At 34.6% G+C, this 14914-nt stretch overlaps 1 protein-coding gene across 1 annotated transcript; it reads right to left on the reverse strand.

Moving 5' to 3' along the window:
- Positions 1 to 11338: 11338 nt before the first annotated feature.
- Positions 11339 to 14490, reverse strand: LOC108192379 (2-oxoglutarate-dependent dioxygenase frbA). The gene is made up of 9 exons (XM_064080051.1): positions 14377 to 14490; positions 14048 to 14240; positions 13797 to 13871; positions 13505 to 13556; positions 13008 to 13120; positions 12202 to 12301; positions 12066 to 12124; positions 11644 to 11718; positions 11339 to 11541 (listed from the first exon to the last, which is right to left on the reverse strand). The coding sequence occupies exons 1-6, from the start codon at positions 14488 to 14490 to the stop codon at positions 12270 to 12272; spliced, it is 579 nt and encodes a 192-aa protein (XP_063936121.1). The 3' UTR covers positions 11339 to 11541; positions 11644 to 11718; positions 12066 to 12124; positions 12202 to 12269.
- Between the last annotated feature and the right edge of the window lie 424 nt (positions 14491 to 14914).

Below are 14914 nucleotides of genomic sequence, written 5' to 3' on the forward strand. Positions count from 1 at the left end.
ATGAATATTTAGGATCTGATTATTTGCATTGGTGAGATTAGAAGCTTTCCTTTGGAAAACAACTCTTAGTTTTAGGGGTTATGATCCTAGCATGTATAATTTTGTTAAAACACTTTGTTTCAGATTCCCTAGTACAATTAGACTTGCTTATTTATCTGAATTGTTTGTTAAGGAATTTATTTGTTCTATGATGGAATATCTACCTTGTGTCAGTAGAACTTTTAGAACTTCATGTTAGATCTAAACCTGACTTAGGTAATAGAGATAGTATAATGCCATATAACAATAGAGTGGGATTAACATGAATTGATAATGTGATTATTAATCTGTTTATGATCATTATGCTTTTAGGAGATTATTGAATATCTGTAATTCTGCTTTCTACCTGTTACACTTGTGTTAATTGGTTTAAGTAGAGAGTACTGAATCTTCTGAATTGCATAACTGCCTGTCTTGCTCTTGTCTTATCTTTGATTATTTGCCATGTGTATTCAACATCATGTCTGTTTATTTTCATGTCATGAATGCATGTCTTTGTACTTGCATTGATCTTAGAAAAGCATGTTTGAGAATCACATTACGGCAATGTCTAGATAAGAATTAGCATGTTAAGGTTGCTTCTGTTGTTACCATTGTTAAAGAAAAATCTCTAATCCATTCGGACCCAGTTATGATTGGGGACCATAGAACTCTTTCCATTTGTTATTGCAGGTTACATATGTTTCATATGATTTTTGGTGCACTCTGTTTGCTGAGTAGCTGAAATCATATGATTCACAAAAAGTACCCTGTTAGCAAATATGATCGTGTGAGCAGTTCCATCAATAATCTTTGAAAGATGACAACAAAGATTCTCTTGCGGGACATGCCTGTTTTCCTGGAATGTCATCATGGAAGCATATCTTTCTTGGAAGAGTCAAAGCACACAAATTCCTAGTATCAGACTGTTCTCTAACAAATGACAGTATGTCAGTTCATGGAATAGTGTTTTATCTCAAATCAGGAAGGATGTGAATTTTGCTCGTAGCTAATATGGAACTTCAACTGAAGATGAAGTGAGCTATTTCGATAGTAAAGCTTCATCGGATGAGTGTTAGCTATGGAACATGAAGCTCTCACACTTGTATGTCAAAACAAGGAGCTCTTTTTATTCGTAAGAAGAGAATTAGTGAGAGGACTACCTCATCTGGAATTCATTATGGATGAAGATTATGAGGAATGTCAATAGGGAAGTCAAAGGAGCATCAGAGAGAAGCAAAGATATGATCAACATTACTGAGCCGCTTTAGATGATACGTATGGATTTTTACGGATCAGTTAATGTCATGTCTACAACAAATCCAGATTTCTTTTTGCGATGATCATTGACTACTCTCGATTCTTTCGTGTTGTTCGTATGTGTTCGAAGGACAAGACGTCACAGATAGAGGTTGATCATGATGAACCCTGATCGTTGATAAATCCAGAAAGGCACCATTCTTGTTAGTGGCTAATCAGAAGCAAACACTAACTCTTGGTATGTGTTTGGAGGAAAATGCCTCTTTACAAGTCTTGCATTTGTAGATCAAAGAATATTTTCCTCGGCTACTCTATGGAGTCTACAGTCTACAGGGTGATTGTGATTAATCAACAGAAGGTGATTGTAAGTCTGGACAAAAGATTGAACGACACTTTGCTCCAAGCTGTTAAAGGTGATATCATTGGTATTATGATGATTCAATCCAAGCAAAATCTCTTTGCAAGGATAAGGATTGTTAAGGAAATCCCAGCAACAGCTTAGGGGGAGCATTTGGTAGATCCACTAGTCAAACTCAACACCACACAAGATAAACAGGACATATCAAGAACGTATCTGCTTAGACAAAGGGTTTGGAGTCAATATCATTCCCGGGTTCTAGTTCCTAGATGTTCCTAACGGTGAAGTGAAGACTGGGAGAGCTATTGTGAAAGGATGTTATTTCTTTGAGTTTCAATCTGAAGTGAAACTTGAAGAAGATTCAGAAGCTCTTAAATGGATCCAGATTGAGTGATTGCACAACAATATGATCTCAATCAAGTTGGAAAGCAGATTGTGCGGAGTCTGATACCCTGACCTAATGACAATTCATTACTTAATACTTGTCGGGTATTTAGATTCCAACTGGATGTTTTTGGCTCTGTTACGAGGGACAAGCCAATTTGGTTGCTTAGAGTAACTTCAAAGAGAAGGTTATGAAGATGATGGAAACAGAATCTTCAAGTTCAGGACTCTACATCTTAGGAGACTCAACAACCTTCATGATTGAACTAAAGCACCATTGACGAGACTCGGGTTCAAGATATTGTTGTTATCCAACACCTGATGATCGTCACGGACATGGTATGACTTCTGACTAGCATATTATTTTGATATCTGTTTGCTAGAGTCATATTTGGTATCCAAATTATTACCTCTCATGATACAAGGCACACATAATACAACTATCTGTGCTGTGATACCATGATTATATTATATGTGGAGTAACGTCACTTGTGCAAGATAAATGCTAAGTGAATGCAGATTAGTGATATGATGAGTTTGTTGGAAAGTTGCAATTCCTTATGGCCTACTAGTTAGCCTAAAGAATGATGGCAATAAAAGGAAGTCAATGATCTTTTGAATATGCGCATTTTGGAAGATTCTAGACCTGCCAAGACTTATGCCAACAACCACTGGACTTGATCAGTACAAGAAAGGTACATCAACTGAAATGTCAAGTCTCAGAGATATTCAACTCATCATTTTACTTAACTGCAAGTAGATCACATACTATATTTTCTATAAGGTACTACTTCTTTCATGAGCATGTCTATCATATTTCTTGAATAAATTCATGAGTATTAAATTGTCTATACATAGGACTTGTGAATTTATTTAAAATCCAGTACCTCGTGCTTTTTGCTATTCTATGTGATTGCCATGTTTATTGCTTTGCATGCTTAGATGGTGATTATATGTTTTAGCATGAGTGTTTGTTATTTCAATTATTTAAATTGTGTTGCATGACAATTAAGTGACTTATTTGTTCATGATTTAAATGATTAGAGATGACATGAAGCATGACTTAATTATGTTATTTTTCTTGATCTATACCTCTTTAACAATTGGTATCTAATAGAGAACTTTGTCATAATCTAGTCGTGATATATCTGTATTTGTGAAAATACTTAGGATTATGTTCTAGGTTGAATTCATTTTTATAGGTATAAAATCTGAAGCATGACTTATTTGTTTCTAGACTTGTGACTTGTATCAGTAATTGGTATGTGGCTGAAATCTAGTTAGAATTTAGTCATGATATACTAGTATTTGTGGAGTTACTTAGATTCTCTCTAGGCTGAATCCATTTATATTAGTGTATATACTTGAAGCATAACTACTTGTGTTAGATATTTGATGATTTATTAATTGATATTTTATTTCATGTCTAACTACATATAGTTGTGATACTTTTAGTGTTAGTGATATTTTTGCATGCTTATATGTAGATCACTAATATTAAGTGTTAATATTTTTCTGCGAGGAGTTGTGTGAATTCACTTGTGTTTGATGATTACATGTATAGGACTCGTGAACTTTTCTTCAACTTTCCCTCGGGCTTGCGTATATCTTTGTATGATTGTCATGATTTTAGTTGTTATATGCTGATCTGATAATTATATGATATTGCGTAGGTAATTATTATTTTATCTTAGTTAAATTGTGATCCACAATTATATGCTTATTTGTTTCATGATTGACTTTGATAGAATAATAGAAGCATGATTAATTCATTTTTGAAATATTTAATTGGTATCTATTTTTGATGCTTTATTGATGTTTTATTTGTGAATTGATTATGATGTATTGGCACTGGTGAAATATTGTTGCATATTTCTTAAAACCATTGGTGCTAATATATTTTAGGTGTTTAATATTCTGAGTACAAGGGAGACAACATAATCTTTATTCTGTCTCATATTTATGTTCTGGAGTGGTGAGTTTCTTCAAAGAAATTTTCTTATCAATTGATTTCAACAATTGGTATCCACTACTCTATTTCATAAATACTTCTTAGAATATTTTGCATCTATACATGTAGCGTCATAAGACGAGATATTGATTATCTTGTATTTGTGTACTTGGTGATCTTTGTCACTTGCAGCGTCTGTTTTGACGATGTGCTAGTATGAGGCCTTTTCACTAATTAGTGTGGCGAGTGCTTTATACACTGTAGCGCATAAATTTTCTTGTTTCCTTTTTAAAATTGTAGTGAGAAACAGGAGTCTGTATCTTTTTCAAAGACAAGTTCATTTAAAACTTTTATGCATAGATTCAGACTCTCGTACTCAAACCAGTTTTTTTTTAAAGGAAAACTTCGATTCTTTCATCGGTTGTGATTGTCATTCTTTATGAAAATCATTTTTACAATCACAACTGATTCATTTTTCCTCAAAAGATTAAATGTAATTGCTCTCATTCAAAATCATAGATTTTCTAAAATGCATTTATATCTCCTTCTGTTCTTCGGAACTTAATTAGCCTCTTGGCTTTCCTAGATAGTCATAAGGTTGAAAACCAACAATCTTTATCCCAGACTATAAAACCAAATTCAGAACACATCCCAACTTTCCCCCTGGAGTAATAAGGAACTTATTAGACTAGAGGTCAATGAGGGAGAAACTGTACTCGTTACAGCAAATAAGGATGTGAGGGATAGTGTACCCACAGCTCTACCTCTCAAGATGAAAAGGTGTTTTCAAAATTGAGGTAACTGTTGCTCATCTGTATTCTCTCAAAAGAATATAGAGCTGAAAAGGCAATAAAACAGTCTCTGGAATCATTCTCTCAACAGGATGAGTCCATTGAAATTCGCTCGTCAGCCAGAGCATCTTGTATTGAGTCAAGCACATCATCAGTAATCACTCTGATGAAGAGCCTAAACATAAATCTTATGGACACAATACAAGAGAGTGCACAGTAAGGTTAAAGGTTTTGTTCTAGAAGCAACTTCTTCATTTACCATTTTACGGTAAATAAGATGGTTGATGCCTTTACAGGTGTAAGGAGGAAACGAGGATCTCAATTGCCAAATCTTCAGGATTCTCGTCTCCCTCCCCAGATAAGAACAGATCTGGATCCAATCGGAATGGATTTCCTATTTATAGGAGATCGGCAACTCTCTGACTATGAGTCAATTTATTGATGAGTCGGTTGAGGATCGGGGATTTACGAAACCCCATTGCACCGCCAGTGACCTCTCTTGAAGGGGCTATGGTGATTTTCTCATGCAGGTACAGAAGACCATACTTTGAGTGCTGAGAGAAACACTGTGAGCCAAACACTTAGAGTTAAGCACTTGGTGAGATTCTGAGAAGAACCAGTGAGATATCAGAATGAGAAATATGTGAGCATGAGTGAGTGCAAACACATAGGATTTTGAGAAGAGTGAAACACTTGTGAGGTACATATAATAATAATTGGTATTGAAAGCTCACAAGTTGTTGAAAGAATTGACGGAAGCAACTATGGTTCATTCCATTTCACGGTGTGAACTTATGGTTGATGATTCACTTGAATCAAGTGTCTTCACAGACATTGAGGAGGACTTAGGCCTTTGCCATAATTAAGCCTTTGTCTAACCTCCCAGAGCAAACAACTCTGGATCCTTAATTGGATAAGCCACTTAGTGGTTGGCAACTTGTGGATCATGATTCGGATTTATCTGATGAGTCTGCAGGGACTGGGAATTACGAACTCCCATTGCACCACCGGTGACCCCCTTTAAGGGTGGCTAAGGTGATTTTCTTGCAGGTACTCAGCATTTTGGAAGCTCAGTATTTGTGTGGAGGGATACACTTACAGAACTCGTGAGTGACACCCTTACCCAAAAACCGAGAGAAAATTGAGTGTTGAGTGATACACCTGCAGAACATTTTAGTGAGACACCTACTAATTACCAAATTTATACCTAAATACAAAGTGGATGTTGTTACTGGAATGTCAGTTTTTACTCGTTACTTTTCCGTTTGGAACCTATTCTTTCAACATAGGGACCAACCCAATCAAAGTAAACCCTTCTTCTGAACCCTTTCTTCGAACCCTACTTTAGTGTTGTTTAATTCTCTATGGGGAGATTATCTTTTGGTACAGGATGTATTGGACACCTTCCTTGACCTATTTGATACAACATATCCTCGGAGGATTCCACAACTAAGGGGGAGAATATATTTAAGGGGAAAATATATGAAAGGGGGAAGAAAAAGTAAGTTAGCATTCTTTAGCTGTCTACAACTAAGGGGGATTAATCTACTCTTTAGCTGTGTACTACTGAGGGGGAGATTCTTCTTTCAACTAAGGAGGAGGATTGATCTTTCATCTAAGGGGAGATAACTACTTATCACCAAGGGGAACCTGATCAAGGTAACGGGAGGAGAAGTATAAGGTGATACATCTATTCTTCAGTAAGTGGTAGACAGGAACTTATTTATTACCACTGAAGAATTCAATGAAGCTGCTGATTGTTCTTTGCATAATGGAATGTTTTGAATTCTCTTCAAGACAGACTATGAGGATTATCTAGCAGGAAAGCAAGAACCAGAGAAATAAAGGTGATATGCACATTTGTTATTTCTATTCATGAAATCTGGAAATGTATTATATGATCCAGAAACTTTGTAGCATTATTTACTAGTCCAGGACTTTACTTTTTCTAGTGTTAGTTGAGTTATCCTCAAGAGGATTTGCTTGTTATGATTAACAAACAAATAGGGGGAGATTGTAAGTCTAAATGTAAAGACAACCCTATCTGTTACATAGGGATGATAACTCAACAATAGAACAGGACAAGTAAATAACACTACGCCTGCACCGGAATCGGAAGATACGAAGACAAAGGTTGAAGAAGCCATCTACAGTCTTGAAGGAATAAGTTCACTGGAAGAAGTTCATTAATATGTTCATGCCTCAGTGAAGAATAAAGATTGAAGTATTCAAGATTGTGGAAGCAATGAAGATGTTGTCCAAGTACTCGAAAGATTTCAGTGCAACCCCTGAAGCAAGATATTTCTATATATCTTGGTTGGTTATTTATAATCAACAAACTGAAGCATAAACTAACCCGGAACCGACTGATCAATGGTTGCTGACAAAGACGGTACAATGTTCAACTTCAGTGTTAGTCGCTTGTGAACCAGACCAGTGCACTAAGCGTCAGCACGTACGGAGCTTTGCAAAGTATTTATCGATCGAAGAATTGATCCAGTCATATCAAGTCATTTGTTCCAAAGCCAAGTCAAGCCAAATGCCAGCTATGCCAAAGCTTACTGCTCAAATGCCATATGTCAAAGCTTCCACAGAAAGCCATATCAGGAAGTGACATTTTATATATGTGTGCACTTATATATTTGTATATGTACAAATATAATTATATATGTATATATGTATATTTAATTAAATATAATATATATAATATATATGTATATATGTTTTTAAACATATGTATATGTATATTTATATGTATATATATTTAAATAAATATATATGTATATAGTATATGTATTTATATTTTACATAAACATTTATATATTTAAGTGTATATATATATATTATATTATGTGCATAAATATGTGTATATTTATATCTATAGATAATTATATATATATCCCTCTATATATTTATATTTATATTTACATATAATTTTATGTATATTATATATATTTAAATATATGAGAATATATTTAAATATATGTATATATATATATATTACTATATGTTTATATAAATATTATTTATATACATTTATATATATATCTTTATTTATACATATATTTATATAATATTATGAATATAATATAAATATATGGATGGAGCAAACTCAAGTCAATCTCAGTCAAAGGAGTGATAACAAGGAAAGCTCTTACTATGTGAGGAACAACATTTGACCGAAGTCAACAGCTCTTCCTCACTTAGAAAATTCTCTAAGTACATCACAGTGAAGACATAGCACTCTTGAGGCGCAACCTTTGACCAAAGTCAAAGTTCGTCCCCAAGAGATGAGAGATAACAGGGGAAGCATTACAATGGTGGAGCAAGTTCATATTTGCCTTAGAATTTCTCTAAGTCACCATATACCTCTTGCACACTCTATGGCGCAACATTTGACCAAGGCGCAAGGTTTGACCCGGGCGCAACATTTGACCCGGGCGCAACATTTGACCGGTCAAATGTTGCTCCTCTACTAACAACTCTTGGCACTAACCCTTTGTGACTTAGAATAATTTCTAAGTCACAACTCTACAAGGGATGCACTATATTGGAACAACATTTGACCTGGTCAAATGTTGCTCCTCTAATCAACAATCATGGCGCAACTTTTGTTACTGGAATTATTTCTAAGTACCAAACAGAGGAGCAATGAAGCGCAACATTGTTGAAGCGCAACATTTGACTTGGTCAAATGTTGCGCCCCAAACCAACATCTCCTGGCACCAATTCAAGTACTTGGGAGTTAGATTTATTTTGTTAAATCGAATCCGTCCAGGACGAACTCAATCCGTCCAGGACGAACTCGTTAACCATGGTTAGTTTATGAAAGCCTATAAATATGTGATTGTGGTTCTCACAATTTACATCATCCTTCGGGATGAAATGGCCAAGTGCTCTGCACGGCTACTCCCACTATATATACACTCTAGTCTAGCTTTGTAATAGAAATATCCGTAGCGGTTAGAGTTTGTAATATTGAGAGTAGTGGTCATTGTAGCCAACCTTCGGGTTTGGATTTATAGCACCCTTCGAGGTATTTATCAATATACAGATATACCTTGGAAAATATTGTGTGTTGGTTTAATATTTTCATATCCTCAGAAACCGACCCAATAAATATCCGGAACACGAAACCCATTACAGGACTGCAATTTATTTATCCGCAAGATTCGAAAGAATTTTAAATTGTAGTGAGTATCGTATTCAACCCCCCCTTCTACGATACTTTGGACCTAACATCTATGAATTTTCCAAAGATATTTGTGACAAAAGAAGATGAGCTGGCAGATTCTTTAAGGCCAAAAAGAAGCAGAATTGGAAAAAGGACCAAGCACATGCCTGGGAATATCAAGAAGAAAAGTGGAAATCCTAAAAGATATGACCCAGTTGGACCCGTTCAAGTGAAATCTCTAACAAGAGAAGTGGTAGTTCCTCCTGTGCCAGAAATTGTCAAGGTCCCCAAATCTACTATATGCATTTCATATTAGTAAAGGCCTTGACAAGGACTAAAAGATTTCCAGAAAGGTTGGAATTTCACTATTCTTCACAATCAAGAATTTCATGGCCACTTGAAAGGATCTTGGATCAAGACTACAATATTCTGAAATCTGTGTATATGAAGCTACACACCAAGACATCATTCTCTCAAGGAATCAGAAGTGAAATCCTCAAGAAAATTGAAGATATAAGAAGAAAATGGAATGAAACTTCTGATTTGCCTTTAAGGTTGTGTCTTCCTGACACAGGTAGCTGCATTCACAATCAACCCTCAAGATTAATGACCTTCAGAGATGATCAAGGCATTAAGAGATTCTTCAGACTGAAGGATCATGCTAAAAATTGCAGATGTAGATATCTTGAGGGCTATGCAGAATAAGCTTGATAACAAGATCACAAAAGAAGCCAAATTTATTGAGGACTTGCAAAGGGAGATCAACAAGAAACAGGCCAGGCAAAAGAAAAATCAATCATGAAAATCTACTCAGTCTAGAGGAGCAAAAATCCAATCACTGTAAAATTCTTATCTTTCAATAATTTAATTCTCTTTTCAATTCAAAGATATTTATTTTCTTTATTTAGTGTTTTGTAATCATCAAGCACCCCAAATTTAAATCTGAAATTCCTACAGATATAAATAGGGGGAGATTGTTAGGAATATGTGATGCTTGATGATAGAAGTGTTTTTTTCTTACTTAAAATAAAAATGAATGTAGATGATCAATTCCTAGCATGCTAAGGCAGTAGCAATCGATCAGATTCACCCATCAATCGATGATGAGGTACTGTAACAAAGCTGGAGCATCTTAGCGATCGATATGATTAATAATGTATACTTTTAGATTAGCATTTGACCTATCAATGGATGTATAGATAGGGTGACATAATTGTAAATACGTGAAGTCATGTAATCTATCCAAGTGAAGTGAAGATCGATCGCTAGTCATGAAGTATCAATGGCTAATTTGAAGAGTTTATCACACACTACATCAACACATCAATTAGTAATCAAGGAAGGCTATCAATCGCTAATTCAAGGAGCCTATCAATCGCTAGTTCAAAGATATTATCAATCAATAATATTATCAATTGATAGTTAGCAATTGACAGCTACAAGTCAAGTATAAGACATGAAGCACATGGGTTGATGTGACAGATGCTGCACCAGTTTTGGAAGCTAAACACTACTAGAATTATGCTAATATACATCAGTTAAAAACTGATGTCCCGTATAAGTTCAACTGATGTTACTGTGGGCGATGTTAAAGGTCCCTGTCTTTAACATCAGTTAGTAACTGATGTAAAAGACCACTTATTACATCATTTCCACTTAAAAAACCGATATAATAAATCAATTTTCCAATTTTAACACACTTTTATCTTCTGAATATGATCATAATATGATATTCTAATCTAATCTAACATACTCTAGACATGCCAATTTATTAGTTTTTCCCCAAAAAACGATGTTGTTGTAACCTTTTACATCGATTGCTCAAAAACACCGATGTCTATTTCTCTTTTTACATCGGTTTATTGCTAGAAACGATGTCTAAACATAGGGGAACCGATTTCTTTGTTATCATTAACAACGGTTTCTGTTAAGGTAGACGATGTCTATTGTTGTCATTAACATCGGTTATTAACCGATGTAAAAGCTCTATGCCTTTAACATCACCCACAAAGACATCGTTCGAGTTTATTGGTTACATCAGCTACTAACTGATGTCTATATCTTTTAACATCGATTCAACTTTAAATGAACTGATGTTTTAACAATCAATAACATTAGTTCTAGTTATAGTGCCTGATGTTATAATGGTATATTAACATCAGTTATCTTTTCTAACCGATGTTATGCATTAATATAATTTGACATCATTTTGCTGTATAAATGATGTCTAACCAACCTGTTTACAAAACCAAATCTGCAAAACTACCAAATACCAAACCAATTTCAGCATACCAAAATCAAAAGCAAAACTACCAAAATAAATTGCAAAACTACCAAAACCAATTGCAACACTACCAAAATCAAATGCAAAACTATCAAAATCAACCTCCAAATCTGATTTGCATTAATAAACCAATATAACCAACATTCAACCAATACACCATATATCCAAACATAAATTTAAAGTACAGATCCTATAATATCCGATAACATGATCTAATTATGAGAATACAAACTACATAATTGATTGGATATAATCCAGTGTCTCGAGCCGAACGATGTCGAGGTCCGCCTTAGAGTAAGTCTTGCGACTCCTAGCAGCCCACTGGAAATATAACATACATGCAATTACCAAAATCAGTATGCATTTCTTAACTTAACTTTCTGCATTTTAATAATCTCATTTAAATACTTAAAATTATTCCACCTCTCCAAGAGGTAATACCGATACAGGCAATTAGTCCACCTCTCCATCATGTCCCCAATGTTAACCACAAAGGCCCTGCATAAACATTTACAGTTAGGAAAGGGTTCTAATTATACAATTTTACTGGTACAAAATATAAGTCAATAATATGTAATGACTAGTGATAGATTGGGTCATTGGTTATATAATGCAAGTAAATAAAATTATGCACCCTTTGCATAAATCCAAATTACCTTTTCGCAACTGGCCCATCCAAGTTCTAACTCAGATAAATTTTACTTGTGTATTAAACTTCTGATTTTCTTGCCTATTTTTTGTCAATTGTCTCGTCTTTTAACACCATAAATATAATAATTTTTTTAGAAGAGAAAAAACTGACTGATGTTCTCCAAATTACAAGAGCTTTGTGATTATGGACTTACCCGCTGATATGAGGTACATCTTCCCAGACCTGTGGCTTCTTAGCTTTTTCCCTACATACCTGTGTACTTCGAATGCTTAACCAAATAGCACAGACACGAATAAGGATATTAAAGCTAAGCGACATATTAAACATACCTGAAGTCCAGGAACCCCATCAGTCACTAAAAGAGTCATCATTCCATAATCTGAATGAGCTGATGAACCTAAAACCTTCTCGTCCAAAACACCTGTTCACCTGAAAATGAAAAGCTCAATAAACATTTTTTCCGAAGCATATCCTCTTGATTTCATGTTCCGGCAAGCAAAATAATACAAGAGAGCATAAGCTCGTTCACGTGGGCACTCATGTAGTCATGTTTCCAGTGTAAGAGACCTCCTGAATTCCTGAAACTTTAGATAAATAAAAAGAAACAACAAAGGAAGAAACATCTGAACAAAAAAGGACCAACAAACTACAAAGATTAGGATCAAATGATAAAAAAATTATTATTAACACAGTGAACTGTTCTATACATACTTATGTGTAACTAAGATTGAAGAAATGATGTTTATATTAACAATGACTTAATTGATGCAATCCCGTATAAATCAGGTTGTTTTTGTCAGATAAAGAAGTACTTCTATAGATAAGCACCTATTTAGCCAAAACAACTCACAACAAATAGATGTCACATTCACAATAAGACCAACAGAAGGCACAGTACACATTTTCAAAGATTATTAAGTTTGAAAATGGTGTTTATAGAGTTAAGATAATACATACTATAAGTTAAGATATTATGGGGTAGAGATTTACTGTTCCAGTACATTAATATGTGAAACGTTAACGCACACCGTCAAAGAAGAAAAAATCTTATCCTAATTTATAGCATCAAGAAAGTATAAACTGGATATTATTATCATGAGACATGAATGTTACTATTAATATTATACAAGTAAACCTGGATAGTGTAGTAGACGAAGAAAAGGGTCCACGGGTCCATCTTTTTCAAAAAAGTCTTCTTCTAGGTTTAAAGCCAAAGCAATCAGAGATATCAACCTTCTTCCGGCAGCCCTAAGAAAGCACACACCAGTATATCATCAGAATGTCACAAGGTCTTGTTGCAACCTCACATATCTCAAATAAGAGAAGAAAATACAACATTGATCATACACAACATATCTCGCATCAGATAAGCAGGATCCAAACCCACATAGAAAGAATTTATGGTATACAAACACTCATATAAGGCATTACTAGACACAAACTTATTATTAGGAGCAGGCTTTGGTTATGCTGATGCAGATTTGATCGTAGCAAGGAGATATTTAACAGAAGTATGTTATCAAGTTAACACAACTTGCTACATTATCCATAAAGGTAATTTGACTGATTCCCATCATCAGCCAATTAACACATAAAAAACACTGAAATGTGACTACGACAAAGTATACTTACCTGACTTTTTCATAGTATAGTTCCATTGTGAATCTCCAAGATGGTAATATTTCTGAATTTTGCCAAGCATGAAAACTAATTTGGTAATCTCAAACTAGAAAGATATAGTGCGGTCCTTCAGATCATAATTATTACAATGATATATTACGCGTAAATTATGTAATGAGGAAATATATTTTCCAACTCAGATACAACCTACATATTTCCCTACTACCTGCCTCAATAATTTTGCAGCATCAAGGAAATAAAATAATGTTTGTTCATCGACCGACATGGGTTAGTATAAACATACCTCGTGAAGGCCACTGGTTCAGATAGCTTTTATCATCTTCTATGGGACCTATATAGATCGTCTCTTTCAGATCACCTGCATGTAATTTGGCCGATGGAGTCAATACAGACAATGTGAATATACAAGATCAGGAAACAGCTGTCTAGATGGTCTAATTAATAAGAAGACTATGAACTGAATGGTATAAGTGGATAATTTGGACGCGAGGACAGTAAAATATCACTCAAGATCATAAACTTTATATACAGTACCTTGGTAACGTAAAGAGGCATCTAGTCTTTCAGAACAAAGGGGAGTGTAACCTCTGTGCTCCTTCCAAGCCAATTTCATCTTCTCTTCGAGGGGAAGACAAAAGAAGTTCCTGCTCTCTTCAAGCGCTTTTTGTATCAACTCAATTTCTATCCCATGATTAATGAGATAAAAGAAACCAGTGCCCTTACATGCCTACACACATTTTTTGCAAAATTTTATTTGAAATCTTATGAATCATACAGCTTTAACATGGCTATGACTTTCTACTAATTTTATGTTTAGATATAAAGACCGATAAATTTACGCATTTCGAGCAGGGGCAAGGTACTTTCTTAGGATTCTTGCAGTTTTGTTCAGCATAAATCAAGAATTTTTCAACACCAATTTCATAATCCAGCGAATCCCTATCTTTCAAAATCCATTCTTTATCCATACTCGACATACCTACGACCTACCTGATGTGCATTCAAATTACAACAAATTACAAACAATCAGCATATTGAACACCAGTAAAAGCTTCATATATACACAATAGCACCAATCAGTATCATTATTCAACTAAACTAATATTCAACATAATCAGTAGCCCTATATACCAGAGATACAAATCACATATATATACCCCTAAACTAATAGCCCTATATACCAGAGATACAAATCACAAACACTAGCACAATAGCACAAAATTAACCCAATACCCCTAAAAATCAGTAGCCCTCATATATATACAAGAACACCCAAATCAAAAATCTTCATATATAGACAATAGCACAATATAAACCAATAAAACAACCAAACATAGCAAGTATAGAGCAATTAAAGCTTACTAACTCAATAAATAAGCTCCAATCGACTCATTAAGCTCA

The sequence above is a fragment of the Daucus carota genome, chromosome 6 (assembly GCF_001625215.2).
Source record: "Daucus carota subsp. sativus chromosome 6, DH1 v3.0, whole genome shotgun sequence".
In the NCBI taxonomy this organism is placed as follows: domain Eukaryota; kingdom Viridiplantae; phylum Streptophyta; class Magnoliopsida; order Apiales; family Apiaceae; genus Daucus; species Daucus carota.

Bases quoted from the DNA above. Each gene is read 5' to 3' on its own strand.
- LOC108192379 (XM_064080051.1), bottom strand. From the start codon at position 14,490: ATGTCGAGTATGGATAAAGAATGGATTTTGAAAGATAGGGATTCGCTG. The intron at 14,241-14,376 runs GTACCTTGCCCC...AAATGTGTGTAG, and splicing joins ACTGCAAGAATCCTAAGAAA to GCATGTAAGGGCACTGGTTT. The intron at 13,121-13,504 runs GTAAGTATACTT...GTGCTTTCTTAG, and splicing joins CTATACTATGAAAAAGTCAG to GGCTGCCGGAAGAAGGTTGA.